Raw genomic sequence first — 14,631 nt, 5'->3', positions numbered from 1 at the left:
GACACGAATAGAAACTATGAATGCACATGATGTATGAAATGCTTATGCAAAAAATGTACAATTTTTGTTATCGAAGGATTTGTCAAGGTGAATTGTAAACATCGCAGATGAACATGATTCTATTTGAAAATTTGTAAAGATATTGCAATTGGTTCTATTTTCAAAAGGTAAGAACGAAACCAAGGAAGAAGTTCTTAACAAAAGCAAAAGCTTAGTTAAGATTTTAAAAGTTTGTATTTCTTGGTGTTCCTCTTTACAAGTTGGAATATCTCTAATGTTTACAAAACTTATCTAAATCCTTCGATGTTTTGATGAGAAAAGTTTTTATGAATGTATGCATGTATGCATGATTATGCTACACAAACAGTGAAAACGTGGTGAGGTTAGGTCCATAATGTTGAAGTCAAGGGTAACAACGCCATTTGGTAAGGACTATGGTTTAATTTGCACTTGTAACAAGAGTTCTACCAAGTTCCCAAAGTCCAACCCCCTCCGAATTTTATCGAATACCGAGAAAACACCCGGTCCAACAACGTTCGTAGGAAAGTCTCGTTCGAGTGTAGTATCGCGTGTCGACTAATTCCGAGAAAACACCCGGTTAGCCACCGCACTACGTCCTAAAAGGCCAAGATGTGTTAAAGGTTACTAAAGGTCCTTAGCGTTCGAACGGAAACTTAAGAGTAATAAAGTCTAAACGTGAAAACACACGCCGACAAATATCACTTTAAGCTCCTCCGCTAAGTGTGATCATCTCACATGTGTCAAGACACGAGTATACTCTCGGTATGCCACTATGAGTCCACCACGCCTATCTTATATTTCCCTCAAGCCCGGGTGTAAGACTTATCTCACCACTCACGTTTAAGAAATGAGAAGAACAAACATACACGTAATTTCCATCTTTTATTTTAATTTTTTTTTTTTGCAAGCTTAGCACAAAATTTAAATAATGCCAAGTTAGGCTTAACCCTCTTACTTTTATTCCCCAGTGAAGTCGCCATTTCTGTCGCGTCATTTTTCGGACGGTCGAATGCCATTTGATTGGCGTTTGACCCACTTTTGATTTCACGACTGAACATTTAATTCTTTTCAAAAAGAAAGTGGAAAAAAGTTCAAATACCACATTTTTTAGGGATTAAGGGTTCGGGGGTCGGTTATATTTAGGGAAGGTGTTAAGCACCCTAAATATTCGTAGTACTCTACGAGAACCTCTTGATTTTATTTAACTTTTGTGCTATAAACTTGCTTGCTTTAAAAAATGGAATTAGCAATGATAAAAGAAAATTAGAGACCTAAATTATCTACGTTTTTATTGATTTGGAAGGACACATGTCCTTTGCCTACGTACCCGTGAGGGATCAAAACCTCGTAGTTCGGGGTAGAAATTGACGTTTGATTTGTTTTTTGTGTTTTTTAATAGTTTTTTTGAAAAAGGTTTTAAAATGAAAAGCCAAATGGCAAATTAGAATTTGTTTGTATTTTTTATATTGAAAGAAAAGATGACTCAAAGTATAATTAAATTGATTGATGATTTGATTAAGAAAGAAGATAAAAATGAACGATCGCTTGATTTAAGATCAAGGTTTATTTATGAAAATATTTTGTGATTTTTGATTATTTGAATGTTTTTGTTATTTTGAATAATGACATGGAAATTATAAGCAGAATGAGAAAAATAATATTATTTTAACACGGACCAGAATACTCTGGAGAATGATTATATAAGCAGAAATATAATATTAACAGTTGATTTAGGACCATAGCACTCTGGATGAATTTAATTGACAAGGACCAGATTGTTCTGGAGAATAATATGATATTAACAGTTAATTTTAGGACCAGAGCATTCTGGATTAATTTAATTAACAAGGACCAGAGCACTCTGGATTGAGGTGTGTATTTAATGACAAAATTTAAATATGCATATGATAATAGTAGATAATAGAGAAGAAAATAAAAGAGATTAAACGAATAAAAAAAATGCATGAGCAAGAAAAAATAAGACGATAAACGGAATTGAAATGCATGAATAAAATGCGATGCAGGGAGGGGGTGCAAGTAATAAAATGGGGGGTGTAGAGAGTAAAAAGAAAGACAGATTGGGCCTAAAACACAAGCTGGGCGCACATGGGCCTGGGGTTAAGATCTGGATCAAAGCTGATCGTCAGATTGAGAATATGAGGATCAGAGAGGCGAGGGTACATACTAATAGGATGCATATGCGGACACAGGAACGGATGGGAGTATAAATATTCATTTCTTTCCTTTTCTACTCATTCTTTCATTCACGCTCTCTCTCTTCTCTTTCTCAACAATAATGCTCCCTCCTCTCTCATATTTTCCGACGAGAAGGGAAGGTGGTTGTGGGATTCCGGCACGGTGGCCGGCCACCAGAGGTGGCGGCGCCGCTGCCGGAATCCAATTTTTTTTAATTTTTTTTTGTTCAAATTTGATCCCCTCCTTCTCTTCTTTCCGATTCTACTCTTAAAATTCCCAAATATCAAACCTATATCTCTAGATCTACAAAAACAATAAAATTACTACCTTTTGGTGTGGGTGTTTGGATCGGTTTGGATTGGGTGTGGTGTGTAACAGCAGGTGCGTGTGTGTATGGATGTGCGTGCGTGTCACAGCGTGTGTGTGTGTGTGTGTGTAATGGTGTGTGTGATACAGCGTGTGTGTGTGACGGTGTGTTGGTGTAACGGTTCTGTGATGTGATTCTGTGCTTGTGGGTTTTGATTGGAAAATTGTGTGTACTGGGTTTATGGATTCTTCTCTGTATTTTTTTTGTAATTTTCTCTTGCAGGTTCGGATTCAAAGAAAATTGGGTTTTTCTTGGTGTTTTTCTGTGTTATTGTTTGGCTGGAAAATTTTGTGGTAAAATTGGCTGTTATTGTGTTCTTGGCTCCCAAAAAATATATCCTCCTCTTTTGTGTGCTGCAGGTGTGTTTTATAGAGTTGGGAGAGACATTGAGTTGGTTAAAACAGCAACAAAGACTGCCTTTGCTTGGAATAAGGGGACATGCCAGGCTGTGTTGGATTGGAAGAACACGTTTGTTTTTTTTTTTTTTGGATATTTTGGGACAAAATTTTGATTAAAAAGAAATAATAATAATAATAATAATAATAATAATAATAATAATAATAATAATAATAATAATAATAATAATAATAATAAACTAAAAGTAATAATAAATAAAAATTGAGAGAAGAGGGCCCGACTCGATATCAAATATGAGGTATTTTAAAATACCTCTCTGCCGTATTTTTTACTGAAAAATCAGAGATCGATCAGAGTCAAACAGCGCGTGTTAGTGATGTCTTGGGTCAAAAATTGGGGTATGACAAATATGAATGAAAGCCATTGAGGAATGAGATAAAGTAGAAAAAAAAGCTTTAACTTGGATTTGATATATATGTATCAGTTTTGCAAAGTAAAAGAAAAAAGAGTATTGATTTGTTGCTATTTATATAGGTGTCGGTACCCTTTAACTCGAAGTCATTTTACATATGGATCCTTAGCTTTGGTTTATTGAAGCATGATACTTGGGTAAGTATAGTTATTCTATCTATCAATTATTTCATGTATTTATCGTGTGCCATTTGACTATAATAAAATTGAAATCATATTGTGTCAACTACTTTTTAATAAACTGTATTTATCTCTACAAGCAAAGATAGAGATATCTTCTTATATATTGCTTCCAGGTTTTGTTGTTATGAGGCATGGCCTTTGTTGTTTTTTATTTGCAATTTTAATTTAGAGTTGATGGATTTGTTAAGCTTTGATTACTATATTGTCTTCTGGATCTTTTAATTTCAAATCGAATAATAAGGATTTCTCCATCCAACAGTGCGATGCAGATGACAAATTATCTGGCTATTGAAATCTTAGTAACATGTTTAATTCAATATTTAAGTTATTTTGGGCATTGTTGTTCAATCATATGTCAATCTGGTTGGGGACAGTTCTCCCTTTGAGGTTGATGTAGTTTAGGTAATCCTTTTTCTTTATTAATTGGAACATTTTTACATGATTTCATACATGAATATAAGGGCTAGGAGAGTATTGTAATTCTGTAATTGATGTCTTAACGAGTTAAAGGGTTGTAGCTGTTGCGGTTTTTGGCGTGTTTTATCGGTTGTTTCTGTTGCCTGGTGGTTTTCTAGCTGTGTTGGTGGTAGAGCTGTTTAGCTGGCTGTTATAGAAGCACAACATAGCTGTCTCCCTGCTGTCAAGGGGAGTTTTTACTGCTGTATGCTCACATACGGCCAGCAATGGTCTTGTTATGGTGGTATTTTGGTAGCTGTAGGTGTGTTTTTAATTGGGAGTGTTTTTTGGGTTTTAAGGTTTGTCTGCATACTTACGGAACCTTTGTATGTTTTCTTTGTCTCTTGGCAGCCGTGTGCGTCTTGCATAGGCTTGCTTTCAATAAATTTGGCTATATCAAAAATAAAATAAAATGATGCTTACGTGAATTGATTGATGCATATTTTTCATTCAATATTCAAGTTATTTTGGGCATTGATCTATCACATGCCAATCTGTTTTAAGAAAATTGGTTGGTTTCTTTAATTTGAAGTTGTTGCCATTTTTTGAATCTCCATACTATCAAATTCCATTTTTACTTTTGCAACTCTAATTAGCATATATACTAATCTGTTGCTTTCTTTGAGGGAATAAATTTGGATTTATGCTACTTTTTTTGTAGTCCTCGGATGATACTCTACATTTTGGCTTTAGATTTATGACTATATTAACAAGCCTCATGGAAAAGTAGTCCTTCATCTTAAGATGAGCATTCATTATATCTCTAATTGATTATGCTTCTTGCAAAGCTTTTATTGTTGATGGAGTTTTTCCATTTGAGGGGTCTCGCACATATTCCGCATTACCCCCTGTGAATACTCCACCAGTATGAACTTAAGGTAATTTCTTCTGCCTCCTATCGAGAAATTTAAAGAGATATTGTTCTATGCCTCTTGATGTGTATTTTGGAAAAGTTTCCTGATTATTTTAGTTGTTTGGTTATTTCAGTTTCAACTTTAGTCATTTTTAAGAAGGTAGTTAGTTAGTTTTTCATCATAATGCTTTATATTCTTTATGGTAATAATTTCTTCAATGTGGACTTTTGTAATTCAATCATACTCCCTCCGTTTCAAAATGAGTGTCGCTTTAGGCTTTGGCACACAGATTAAGAAATAGAATGAAATAATCATTGGATATAACGCTTTTACTAAACTGCCCTTACTTTATAAGAAAAAGACAAAATTAAAGTTGCATTGAAAATTGTGTGAGAGAAAAGTTGGAGAGGGTAAAGTTGGAAGAAAAAAATTAAAGTTGTATTGGAAATGTAAAGCGACACTCATTTTGAAACAATTTTTTTTGGCTAAAGCGACACTCATTTTGAAACGGAGGGAGTAATAGTTTAACAATTACATCAACTCATTGGATGTGTTTGCAATCCTAGATAAGAAACTAAATGCCTAAATCTTATGTTTAGGTTGTTACTTGGTTTGATTTGTAACTAAAATATAGGCTTCAATTTCTCAAACAATTTCATGCTTATATTGTGAATTTGTTGTTTTTGATCTCATTTATTTTATTTTGGTTTTTTGTTTTGTTTTATTTTTTTTTGCCTTCCTTTTAACTTTGTTTACTATTTTCAACTCAAGGATACAAGAGTTAAAGATCATATTGTCATTGGGGATTCTTAAGCACTCATGGAGTCATGATATCCATGGACATCAAAGCATCTCACTAAAAGGGTTATGATTCCCTGGACTTTTTATGATGAATGGAGATGATTAATGGCAATAGAATTAATACAAGAGGAGGAAATGACATGCTGTATTTTAGTATACTTTCTTTTTATGTCTCAGAACACCATACTCAATTTGTGAATCTCTTATTAAGCTGCATGGAGACCAATTTTTTTTATGCACACTAAACACCTTTACAATTAATATGGAACATATTAATATTTGAACTTATAATTCTCCTTCTATGGTTCAACTCCCTAAAAAAAGGATTCACTTATTATTATTTTTAGTTCAGCTCATAGGACCCGTGCGCCGCACGGGTCATCAATCTAGTTAAACAAAAAATAATTAGTCACATCAAATGTTATCATGTAATTTTATTCTTTTTTATTTTATTTTTTTGGTTTTGTGTATACTCAAATATTTTTGTTTGGACTTGTGTCTATTCAAACGTGTCTCGTACTTACAGTACTTTATGCACTTTTTAGTATTGGTCCCTAAACTTCCCTAAACTTTTTTTCCGTAAATCTTCCAAACATATTATTGCATCTTATTATTATTATTATTATTATTATTATTATTATTATTATTATTATTATTATTATTATTATTATTATTATTATTATGTTCCTTATTTTTATTGAGAATAATTATAAAGTTAATCCTTCTTTTAGTAGGCATTTTTTTTTATATTTATTCTCAATAAAAAATATGACGCAATTGGTAGGGACACAATAGTCAGAGTAAGAAGATGATATGATACAATTAAAGTTAATCCTTTTTTAAGTAAGTTTTTTTTAGGCTTAATTACATAAATGGCCCCTTAACTTATTTGTTGTTTTCGATTTGGTCCCTTAACTCTCAAATTTTCCCATTTGGTCCTCAAATACAATCCGTTAGTCAAATTGATCCTCTCCGTTAGTCAAATTGGTCCCATTTTATATTTATTCTCAATAAAAATATCGAACAAAATAATAATATCATTGCAAGATTTTAAAAAAAAAGGGTGGGGGGCCAATACCAAAGTGCAGGGACCAAAATAAAAGTGTTGAAAGTGCGTGGACTAATGCCATTCATTATATCTCTTGTTGTGATGATTATTCTGCTTCCCGGACCAAACCATTTGCGTCTTCCACACAATTGTCTTTATTTGGTCCAATTTATTTACATCATCAAGCACTAAAAGCACCCTGTTCTGGCAGAGTCTTTGCTTTAATATATTTTTCCCTGATTCAATGTCACGGATCTTGAATGTTGTTGTTTTGTAAACATCACAAAGTACCTGTTGCTGTAGGGAAACTGGATTAGTATCTGTCTCCCAAAATTCCCTTATATTCAGAAGGAAGCTCTTTCCGTCAAACTTGCTACCAATTTCATTATAAACGGCTTTGGCAATAGTTGTTTTGCCCACACCCTCACCATATCCCTAGAAGTAAAATATCTTCTGATTTTTTTATGTTTAGTAGTTCAGTAACAGTTTCCACACGAGACTCAACACCCACTGGATGTTCAGCAACAAACATCTCTGTCCTATCTAGCAAACGGGTGACATGTTCAACAATATTCTTGATATCTTCACTTCCATTCCTATAAAATATCAACCAATGATAACAATCAATTGTATGTATAAGCATATTATATTGTCTATGCATCTATCAAAAGAAGAGGGAGAATTATATATCAGTATATATGTGCTAGGTATAAAAAAGCACAAGTTTTCATGAACCAGTAATCTTATAGTCATTTATTAGAAGCTATTACTTGTAATCCAAGAATCATTCTAGAGTAATTGAAGATTCGCTACGAGTAAGTCAACAAATTGAAGTGCATGTTCTGATATAACTAGTTGTGAAATAATAAAGGAATAATACTAGGTGTAAAATACTCTACACCTATATCGTAAACCCCATATCCTTAGTTTTGTGAGTGATTGAGCTAAAGTTCCACCTTGAGAATACCACCAACATCATTGCACTTGGTTTGCAAATCCTTACACTAAATAAAAGTCTATCTATTACCAACATCTAAGCGCCTCACAGCATTAAAGTCCACTGGTATCCCCCTATTAGTGCTAGGGTAAAATGAAACTCATATGGTGCTACCAAAGGCAACCCTAGTGTCTCAGCTGGTGGGGGTGTTTTTAGAGATTCTAGAACCACTTCCATGGGTTGTTTTTCCAATCACATTGGTACGTACATCCCTTCTTGCCAAATTGGATGGGGCTATCAACTCCATTGAGATTGAACGTGATTCTCAACTTGCTTTAACTAAGCTGTCCATTGTTCCCCTCTTGTAAGAATTGGAAGTTCATCAACTGTTGGAAGAATTGCATTTGCTGGGATTTGTTGCCCTCTTGTATTAGTGAAAATTTCTTCCATAATAGGAATAGTCTTGCTAGTTATAGGTTTTGTTGACCTTGACCACGGCTCGGTTTGGTCTCCACCGGTTATCTTTTAATAATCTTTTGGGGGTGCTGTAAGGACTCCTGGCAGCACAAATAGCTCATCACATCAAAATTTTTAGAAAGGCTGAATGGAGGATTCAGGAACAACTGCCTATCTGGGAAGTTTCTAGAGAAAGATTATAGGGAAAATAATAGATATTAAATTAAAAATAAATACTGTTTTAGATATGCTATGCAAAGCAAAAGTGGAGAAGTATAAAAAATAAATAAATAATCTGCATTAATATTTAAAGGGGATGCTAACTTACACCCACCTAAAAACATTAAGGTGCAAGTTATCAAGCTGCACCCACTTAGAATTTACTAAAACACCCTTTTGTTTATATTCGAATTAATTTTAAATAGAAGGGCAATTTTGTAACTAGCTTAAAAAAGATCCTTAAAAAAGAAACAAAAAAGACAATGACATGCTTAAGGTACAAAACATGTAATGAAGACAAACTTTTAAGGAAACAATATTTGGAATGATGAAAGTGGGTGTAAATTAGTGAAGGTTGCTAACTTGCATCTTAATAATACTTATAAAAATGAGTGTAAATAATCAAGTGGGTGTAGGTTGCTAACTTGCACCTTAATAATTTTAGGTGGGTGTAGCTTGCTAACTTGCACCTTAGTGTTTTTAGGTGGGTGTAAGTTAGCAGCCCCCATATTTAAAAACTATTCAAAAAAGCTTTTCTTTTCAATAAAATATTAGATTTTTTTAATTATTTTCCAAAACTTAAATAAGTATCTCGAAAAAAAAATCTAAAATTATAATTTCTAAGAGAAAGTGATTTTAAAAATGGACACCAAAGAATTTTAAAGCATCACAAACTATAGTCTAAGAGAAAAAAAAAAACAATAGCCTGCAATTTATGAGTACAAACCCAGCAATGCCACCAATATCAATGAGGTCTCTTCTCCAATTACTCTGTGTCGATTCATCGACTGATATTTTGGATGTAAGATCTTTAAAAGCTTTTCCGAACTGACCTTCTTGACGACGTACTTCTGAGGGATCTACTTCATAGAACACTGGCACAACCACCAGATCCCTGGTTCAACCAATTTCCATGATCTTCTCCAACTCTAGCATACACCATCTTGAATTAGCATAATTTGAAGACAAAACAATGATAGAAATTTTAGACCGTCTGATTGCTCGCAACAATGCGATTGAGATCTGCTCTCCTTGTTGAATCCCATCATCATCTCTGAAAACATAAATTCCTGCATTCTGTAGAGAGGAATAGAGATGTGATATGAACTTTGCACGACTATCTTTCCCTCTGAAACTCAAGAACACATCATACATTTTTGGCTGAAACATCAAACAAAAGAAAAAAGAAAGCTATAGCTTAGATATATATGGTTGATGAAATTCTTGATGCCACTGATACATCTTTAACTATGAGGTTATCTTCAATTTATTCTTATATTCATTTTCAATTTTGTCATACTAATTAACATTGAATGTTCTTGTGAGGATATTATGAAACCCAATGTTAATATTCACTCTGCTTCCTTAGTTGTTATATATTTGGAACGAAAAAACCATACAGTGGTGATCCATTCAGTAGAGGTAGCCTCAAAATCTTACACACACATACACAATACACACTACCACTCACCACTTGATCAGGCATATTATTTGATTCCTTCTTAATAATATCTCTTGCCAAGGCTTGTAGAAGAGCATGCATTTGAAGCTTGTTATTTTCATCAATGGTTACAAGGCTCTTATCTTCAAGGAGACTTATTTCAAGAGTCGTGCACGGTATTGAAATATTTAGTGTATGGGGTACATCATTTTGGTCAATTCCATTAAAGAAACATGCTATATCTAGGAATATGTGCTTCTCATTATTACTCAAATCTTCAAAACTCTTTTCTAGAGCTGTTAGTGCTAGTTGAGCGGGAATGGAAAACATTTCTAGTCTGCTCAACACAGCTTTCCACTAAATTTCTCTTTTTGAATACAAAAGCATCCCAATGTCTTTAAGAGCAACAAGCAATCCCCCACAATAATCCACTAATTGTCTAGAAAGTTCACCAAAATTTTTTAAAGGAGTTGTTGCGCCGCTAAATGCATCCAAAACCTCAAGTGATTCACTTTCGTCCAATTATTGCACTCTATATATATGGTCAACCCCATGCTCCTTGAGCAGATGTCTATCTCTTGTTATGATGATTATTTTGCTACCTGTACCAAACCAATCACGACTTCCGCACAAAGCATTTAGCTGCTCCAATTTATTAACATCTTCAAGTACAAGAAGTACCCTTTTATGTCGAAGTCCTTCTTTTAAAATCTCTTTTCCTGATGCAATTGTAGGAATCTTCATTTCAGTTGCTTCGTCGACATCAAAAAGAAGTTTTGCTTGTAAAGAAAATTGAGCAAGCACTTGTCTTCAAAATAGGGACCAATCTGATCATAAATAGCTGATTTACCAATCCCTGCCATACCCCATATCCCTAGTAGGAGAGGACATTTTGATTGTTTCAATAATTGAATCACATCTTGCACACTAGGTTTTACACTCACTGTATAGAAATCGCTGGATAAGTTATTCTCTTGTTTAGCATACAAGTAACACGGTCAACTACTTTCTTAATATGTTGAATTTCTCCGCTGTATCAAAATGAAGAAGAGATGAAATGCATGAATATTTATATGTATATCAATTCTCTAATAAAACGGTCAATTATACGTGAAAATGACAAATTGACACTATTAAAATGGTCATAAAGATAGACTAATCTAATTTCAAACCAAGTCAGTTTTAACTATATGGTTATTGGGTCTCACAAGAAAAAAAAAAAGATATGGAGTTGTATTATTTGAACTTCAAAATACATACATCGTTTGTGATACCATAGATGTTCATCTCTATCTTTTTCTCTTACTTTTTATTTTTTACAACATTTTTTTTTTTTGATAAAGCTAAAAATTCGATATAAAAGCCAGGTGATGCCTGAACCTCATACAAGAAAAAATCCAAAACATCAAAACAAACAAAACCATCCCAAACCAACCAGGAGGGAGGGGAAACAATCAAGACAACAAAAGGCAAAAGGTAAAATGAAACATCCCAAGACTCAAACATATTTGAGATTGCTTTTAATTACACCCTTTTTGGATCGAGTTTGGATGTGCTCACTACTTGTGATGCCACCAGAACCTTTTCCATTAGGACTCTTATGTTTTCTAGACTTCCTGCCAGGTTTTGTAAACTTGCCTATCTCTAAAGGAGTGGCTAAAAACTTATCTGCATCAGGAGGAAAAACCTCAATGTCTTCAGGTTCTAGTGTGCTGTCATCTTCATCTCCCCAAAGCTTTCTCAACACCTTCCCATCTTTCAAACAAGCAGCAGTGGAATTTTTAGGGCCAGTGGTGAATTGTAACTTTCTCTTGTCTTGCCCTAAGATTTCATCATATGTAGTAATAGGAGAAATGATTGGTTGCATTGTTATAGAATCATCAACAGTAGGGTCTCTAGCAGTACCAAATGACACAACAGTAGCATTGGGGAATGTCATCCTCCTAATGTTGCTACCCTGAACTAAGGAAGGGGGATCTGTAATGGGGAATTGCTGCCTCCCATTAACAGATTCCAACAAAGGAGTGCTTGAGCATAAAGCAACATGTTTAGGGATCTTTTTACTCAATTTGCCAAAAGCCTCTTTGTTAGTGCTTTTAGTCAAGATCTCCATCCCTAGGGAATTGGCCTCCACATATGGACTTTTGTCAATGTACGTATCCAATGTAGTGGGAGTGAATTCCTCATCTAATGGTAGTGCTTCCCCTGTGACATGTTCAGAGCCACTTGCAAGCAATTCAAAGGCATTGTGCAGATTGTGGTTTGAGTTATTTCCAGTTGTAGGATTCTGAATTATAGCAGGATGTGCAGTATTTAGAATCTCCAAATCATTGTTTTCAGGAGCTGAGACCTCACCCTCCTCAAAATCATCAGCTGAAACAAAAACGGCTTCATGAATGTCAAGATTATTCTTATCAGGCTTATGACCAACTGCTATATTGTGAGCTTTAGTACTGACATTTGCATCAGCAACCATAGGCACAAACTTAGCATTGTTCTTGTAAGATGCAGCAGGTTTGGATTGGACTTTTTGATTACCATTGTGAGTGCTTCTAGTTGTTTGAACATTGCTATCAGCATGCAACTTTGAGCAAGAATGGATGCTATGACCTACGGTTTTGCAATTAGCACAAAACATAGGAACCTTTTCGTATTGGATCATAACAGTCATGGCATGCCCTTCCCTCTCCACAATCACAGACTCAAACAACTTCTCTTGTAGATCCACATCAATTAAGACCCTAGCATAAAGCCCAAAATGCCTGTTTAGGGTTGATTCATCAATGGTAAGGAGTGTACCTAATCCTGAGGCAATTTCAAAGATTGTCTGCTTTCCCCAGTATTCCTGTGGTAACTGCATGAGTCTAACCCAAACACGTGCGTGAGTTTGTGCCTGAACCTTTGGTAGGAAGTCCTTCGTCCAACAAGAGAAACGCATGAACCCAGGTTTCAAATTAACGGCACCACTGGCCCAAACCTGCTTCATACTTACACATAAATATCAAATGAAAGCGTATTTGACATCAAGTTTTGATGACAAAGTATATTTTCTCATAAATGTTTATAAAGACATAATAAAAATTAGGCTTAATTGAATGCTTGATCCCTTATGTTTGTTTTAGTTTTCACGTTGGTCCCTTATGTTTTAAAAGCTTCAAGTTGGTCCCTTACGTTTTAAAAGTTTCAAGTTGGTCCAAAATGTTACTCACGTTGGAATAAGTTAGTCTCTTCTCATGATATTCAGTTTAATAAAACAAAAAAAAAATTAAAAAATGTTTTAAAACTTATATTCTAAATAAGTTAAGTTCCATCACCCATATTGTCAACCTGAATCTTTAAACGTTAAGTGACTGGAGGGACTAATTTATTCTAACGTAAGTAACGTTTTGGACCAACTACTTGTTAAAAAAAAAAAACGTTTTGGACCAACTTGAAACTTTTAAAACTTAAAGGACTAACTTGAAACTTTTAAAACATATAAGGGACCAACTTGAAAACTAAAATAAACATAAGGGATCAAACATGCAATTAAGCCTAAAAGTTACCTCGATAAGTCTTTGACTAAGAAATATCTTGGTCCTGAATATTTGTAAGCTTTGCTGATCCCTGCCACCCAACCCATGAACTTGTCTTCCTCTTTACTGATTCTATCCACAAAATCATAAAAAGCATCTCCAAACATACCGCTCTTCAAACCGCCGTTTGAGGGATAGACACCATCATAGAACACTGGAATAGCAATCAAATCCGAGGTTTGGCAACATTCTGTTATTTTCTCCGATTCTTTAAGACACCATGTTGAATTAGCATAATTTATTGAAAATACAATTATAGCAACTTGGCAATGTTCTATAACATTCAGCATTGAGATTGGTATTGGTATTTCACGACTTCCGCACAACTCATGATCATCCCAGAAAACAACGATTCCATCTTCGAAACGAAGAGCTGTATAGAGATACGAAACAAAAGAAGCCGCATCTTTGTCGCAGAAACTCAAGTACACGTAACTCTTCCTCTTTGAATTACTAGCAAAGGAAGACATGGGTGGATTTGAATTGAGGAAAAATACTCAAAGTGATCAGAGAATTTGAAATTGCACAACAACAAGAAGTAGGGAAAAAAAAGAATTTTAAAAAAGAAATGATTCATTGAATATCAAAAGTCAAAAGTCGTATCAATAATTTATAGAGAATGATTATTGCATACAATTAGAGAAGAAGAAGAATTCAAACGAAATGGAATTATTTATTGAAGAAGTAATTATCAAAGTAAAAGTTCAATAAACTAAAGAATTATTATTACCAAAGCTTGAACAACTTGCAAATAGGTCAACGGTTGCACTACTGAACAAAAAACCTCTTATAGGAATGGAAAATTAGGGGAAGCATGTATTCTATGTGAGCGAAAACCTTTCAAAAAAAAGGTATTCTATGTGTGAAAGTCCCCTTTAAAGTTTAAACGTCTCCGTGAACCAAAAAGGCCAATTTACAAATTGGTCTCTCCTTTTTTTTTTTTTGAGGCGCGAGAGAGTCTCCATCTCCCGGTGTGTTGTGCACTGTTTCTATGTGTGAAACAAGAGCTATGAAACTTTTAGGCTCCGTTTAATGCACAAGATATCATATCCTGATTCAATCCACTGTTTGGTGCACCGTAAAGAAAGGATATCATTTCTAATCCTACCTTACTCACCATTCTATATTTTTATCCTTAATTTTTGATGGGTTAGCAACCTGATAGCATAAAGCTATTAAACGAGTATCCTCTGTTCACCTCCTTCGACTCCTGGTGCTTGTACCGTTCTTCATGTTTTGTTCTCTTTTC

The 14,631-nt window shown here is 34.3% G+C and overlaps 1 protein-coding gene and 1 pseudogene across 1 annotated transcript; both read right to left on the bottom strand.

Moving 5' to 3' along the window:
* Positions 1-7,178: 7,178 nt before the first annotated feature.
* Positions 7,179-11,084, bottom strand: LOC146926821 (disease resistance protein Roq1-like; annotated as a pseudogene).
* Positions 11,085-11,305: 221 nt separating this feature from the next.
* Positions 11,306-13,852, bottom strand: LOC146926820 (uncharacterized). The gene is made up of 2 exons (XM_085706978.1): positions 13,353-13,852; positions 11,306-12,794 (listed from the first exon to the last, which is right to left on the bottom strand). The coding sequence occupies exons 1-2, from the start codon at positions 13,850-13,852 to the stop codon at positions 11,306-11,308; spliced, it is 1,989 nt and encodes a 662-aa protein (XP_085563104.1).
* Between the last annotated feature and the right edge of the window lie 779 nt (positions 13,853-14,631).

This window comes from Medicago sativa, chromosome 4 (genome assembly GCF_051527215.1).
Source record: "Medicago sativa cultivar Bolivia chromosome 4, Bolivia_mono, whole genome shotgun sequence".
In the NCBI taxonomy this organism is placed as follows: Eukaryota; Viridiplantae; Streptophyta; class Magnoliopsida; order Fabales; family Fabaceae; genus Medicago; species Medicago sativa.
The sequence above is the reverse complement of the archived record's forward strand: the minus strand, read 5'-3'. Positions and strand labels throughout refer to the sequence as shown.

Coding starts and splice junctions, on each gene's coding strand:
- LOC146926820 (XM_085706978.1), bottom strand. CDS start 13,852: ATGTCTTCCTTTGCTAGTAATTCAAAGAGGAAGAGTTACGTGTACTTG. Junction 12,795..13,352: donor TTAGTCAAAGACTTATCGAG/GTAACTTTTAGG, acceptor TTTATGTGTAAG/TATGAAGCAGGTTTGGGCCA.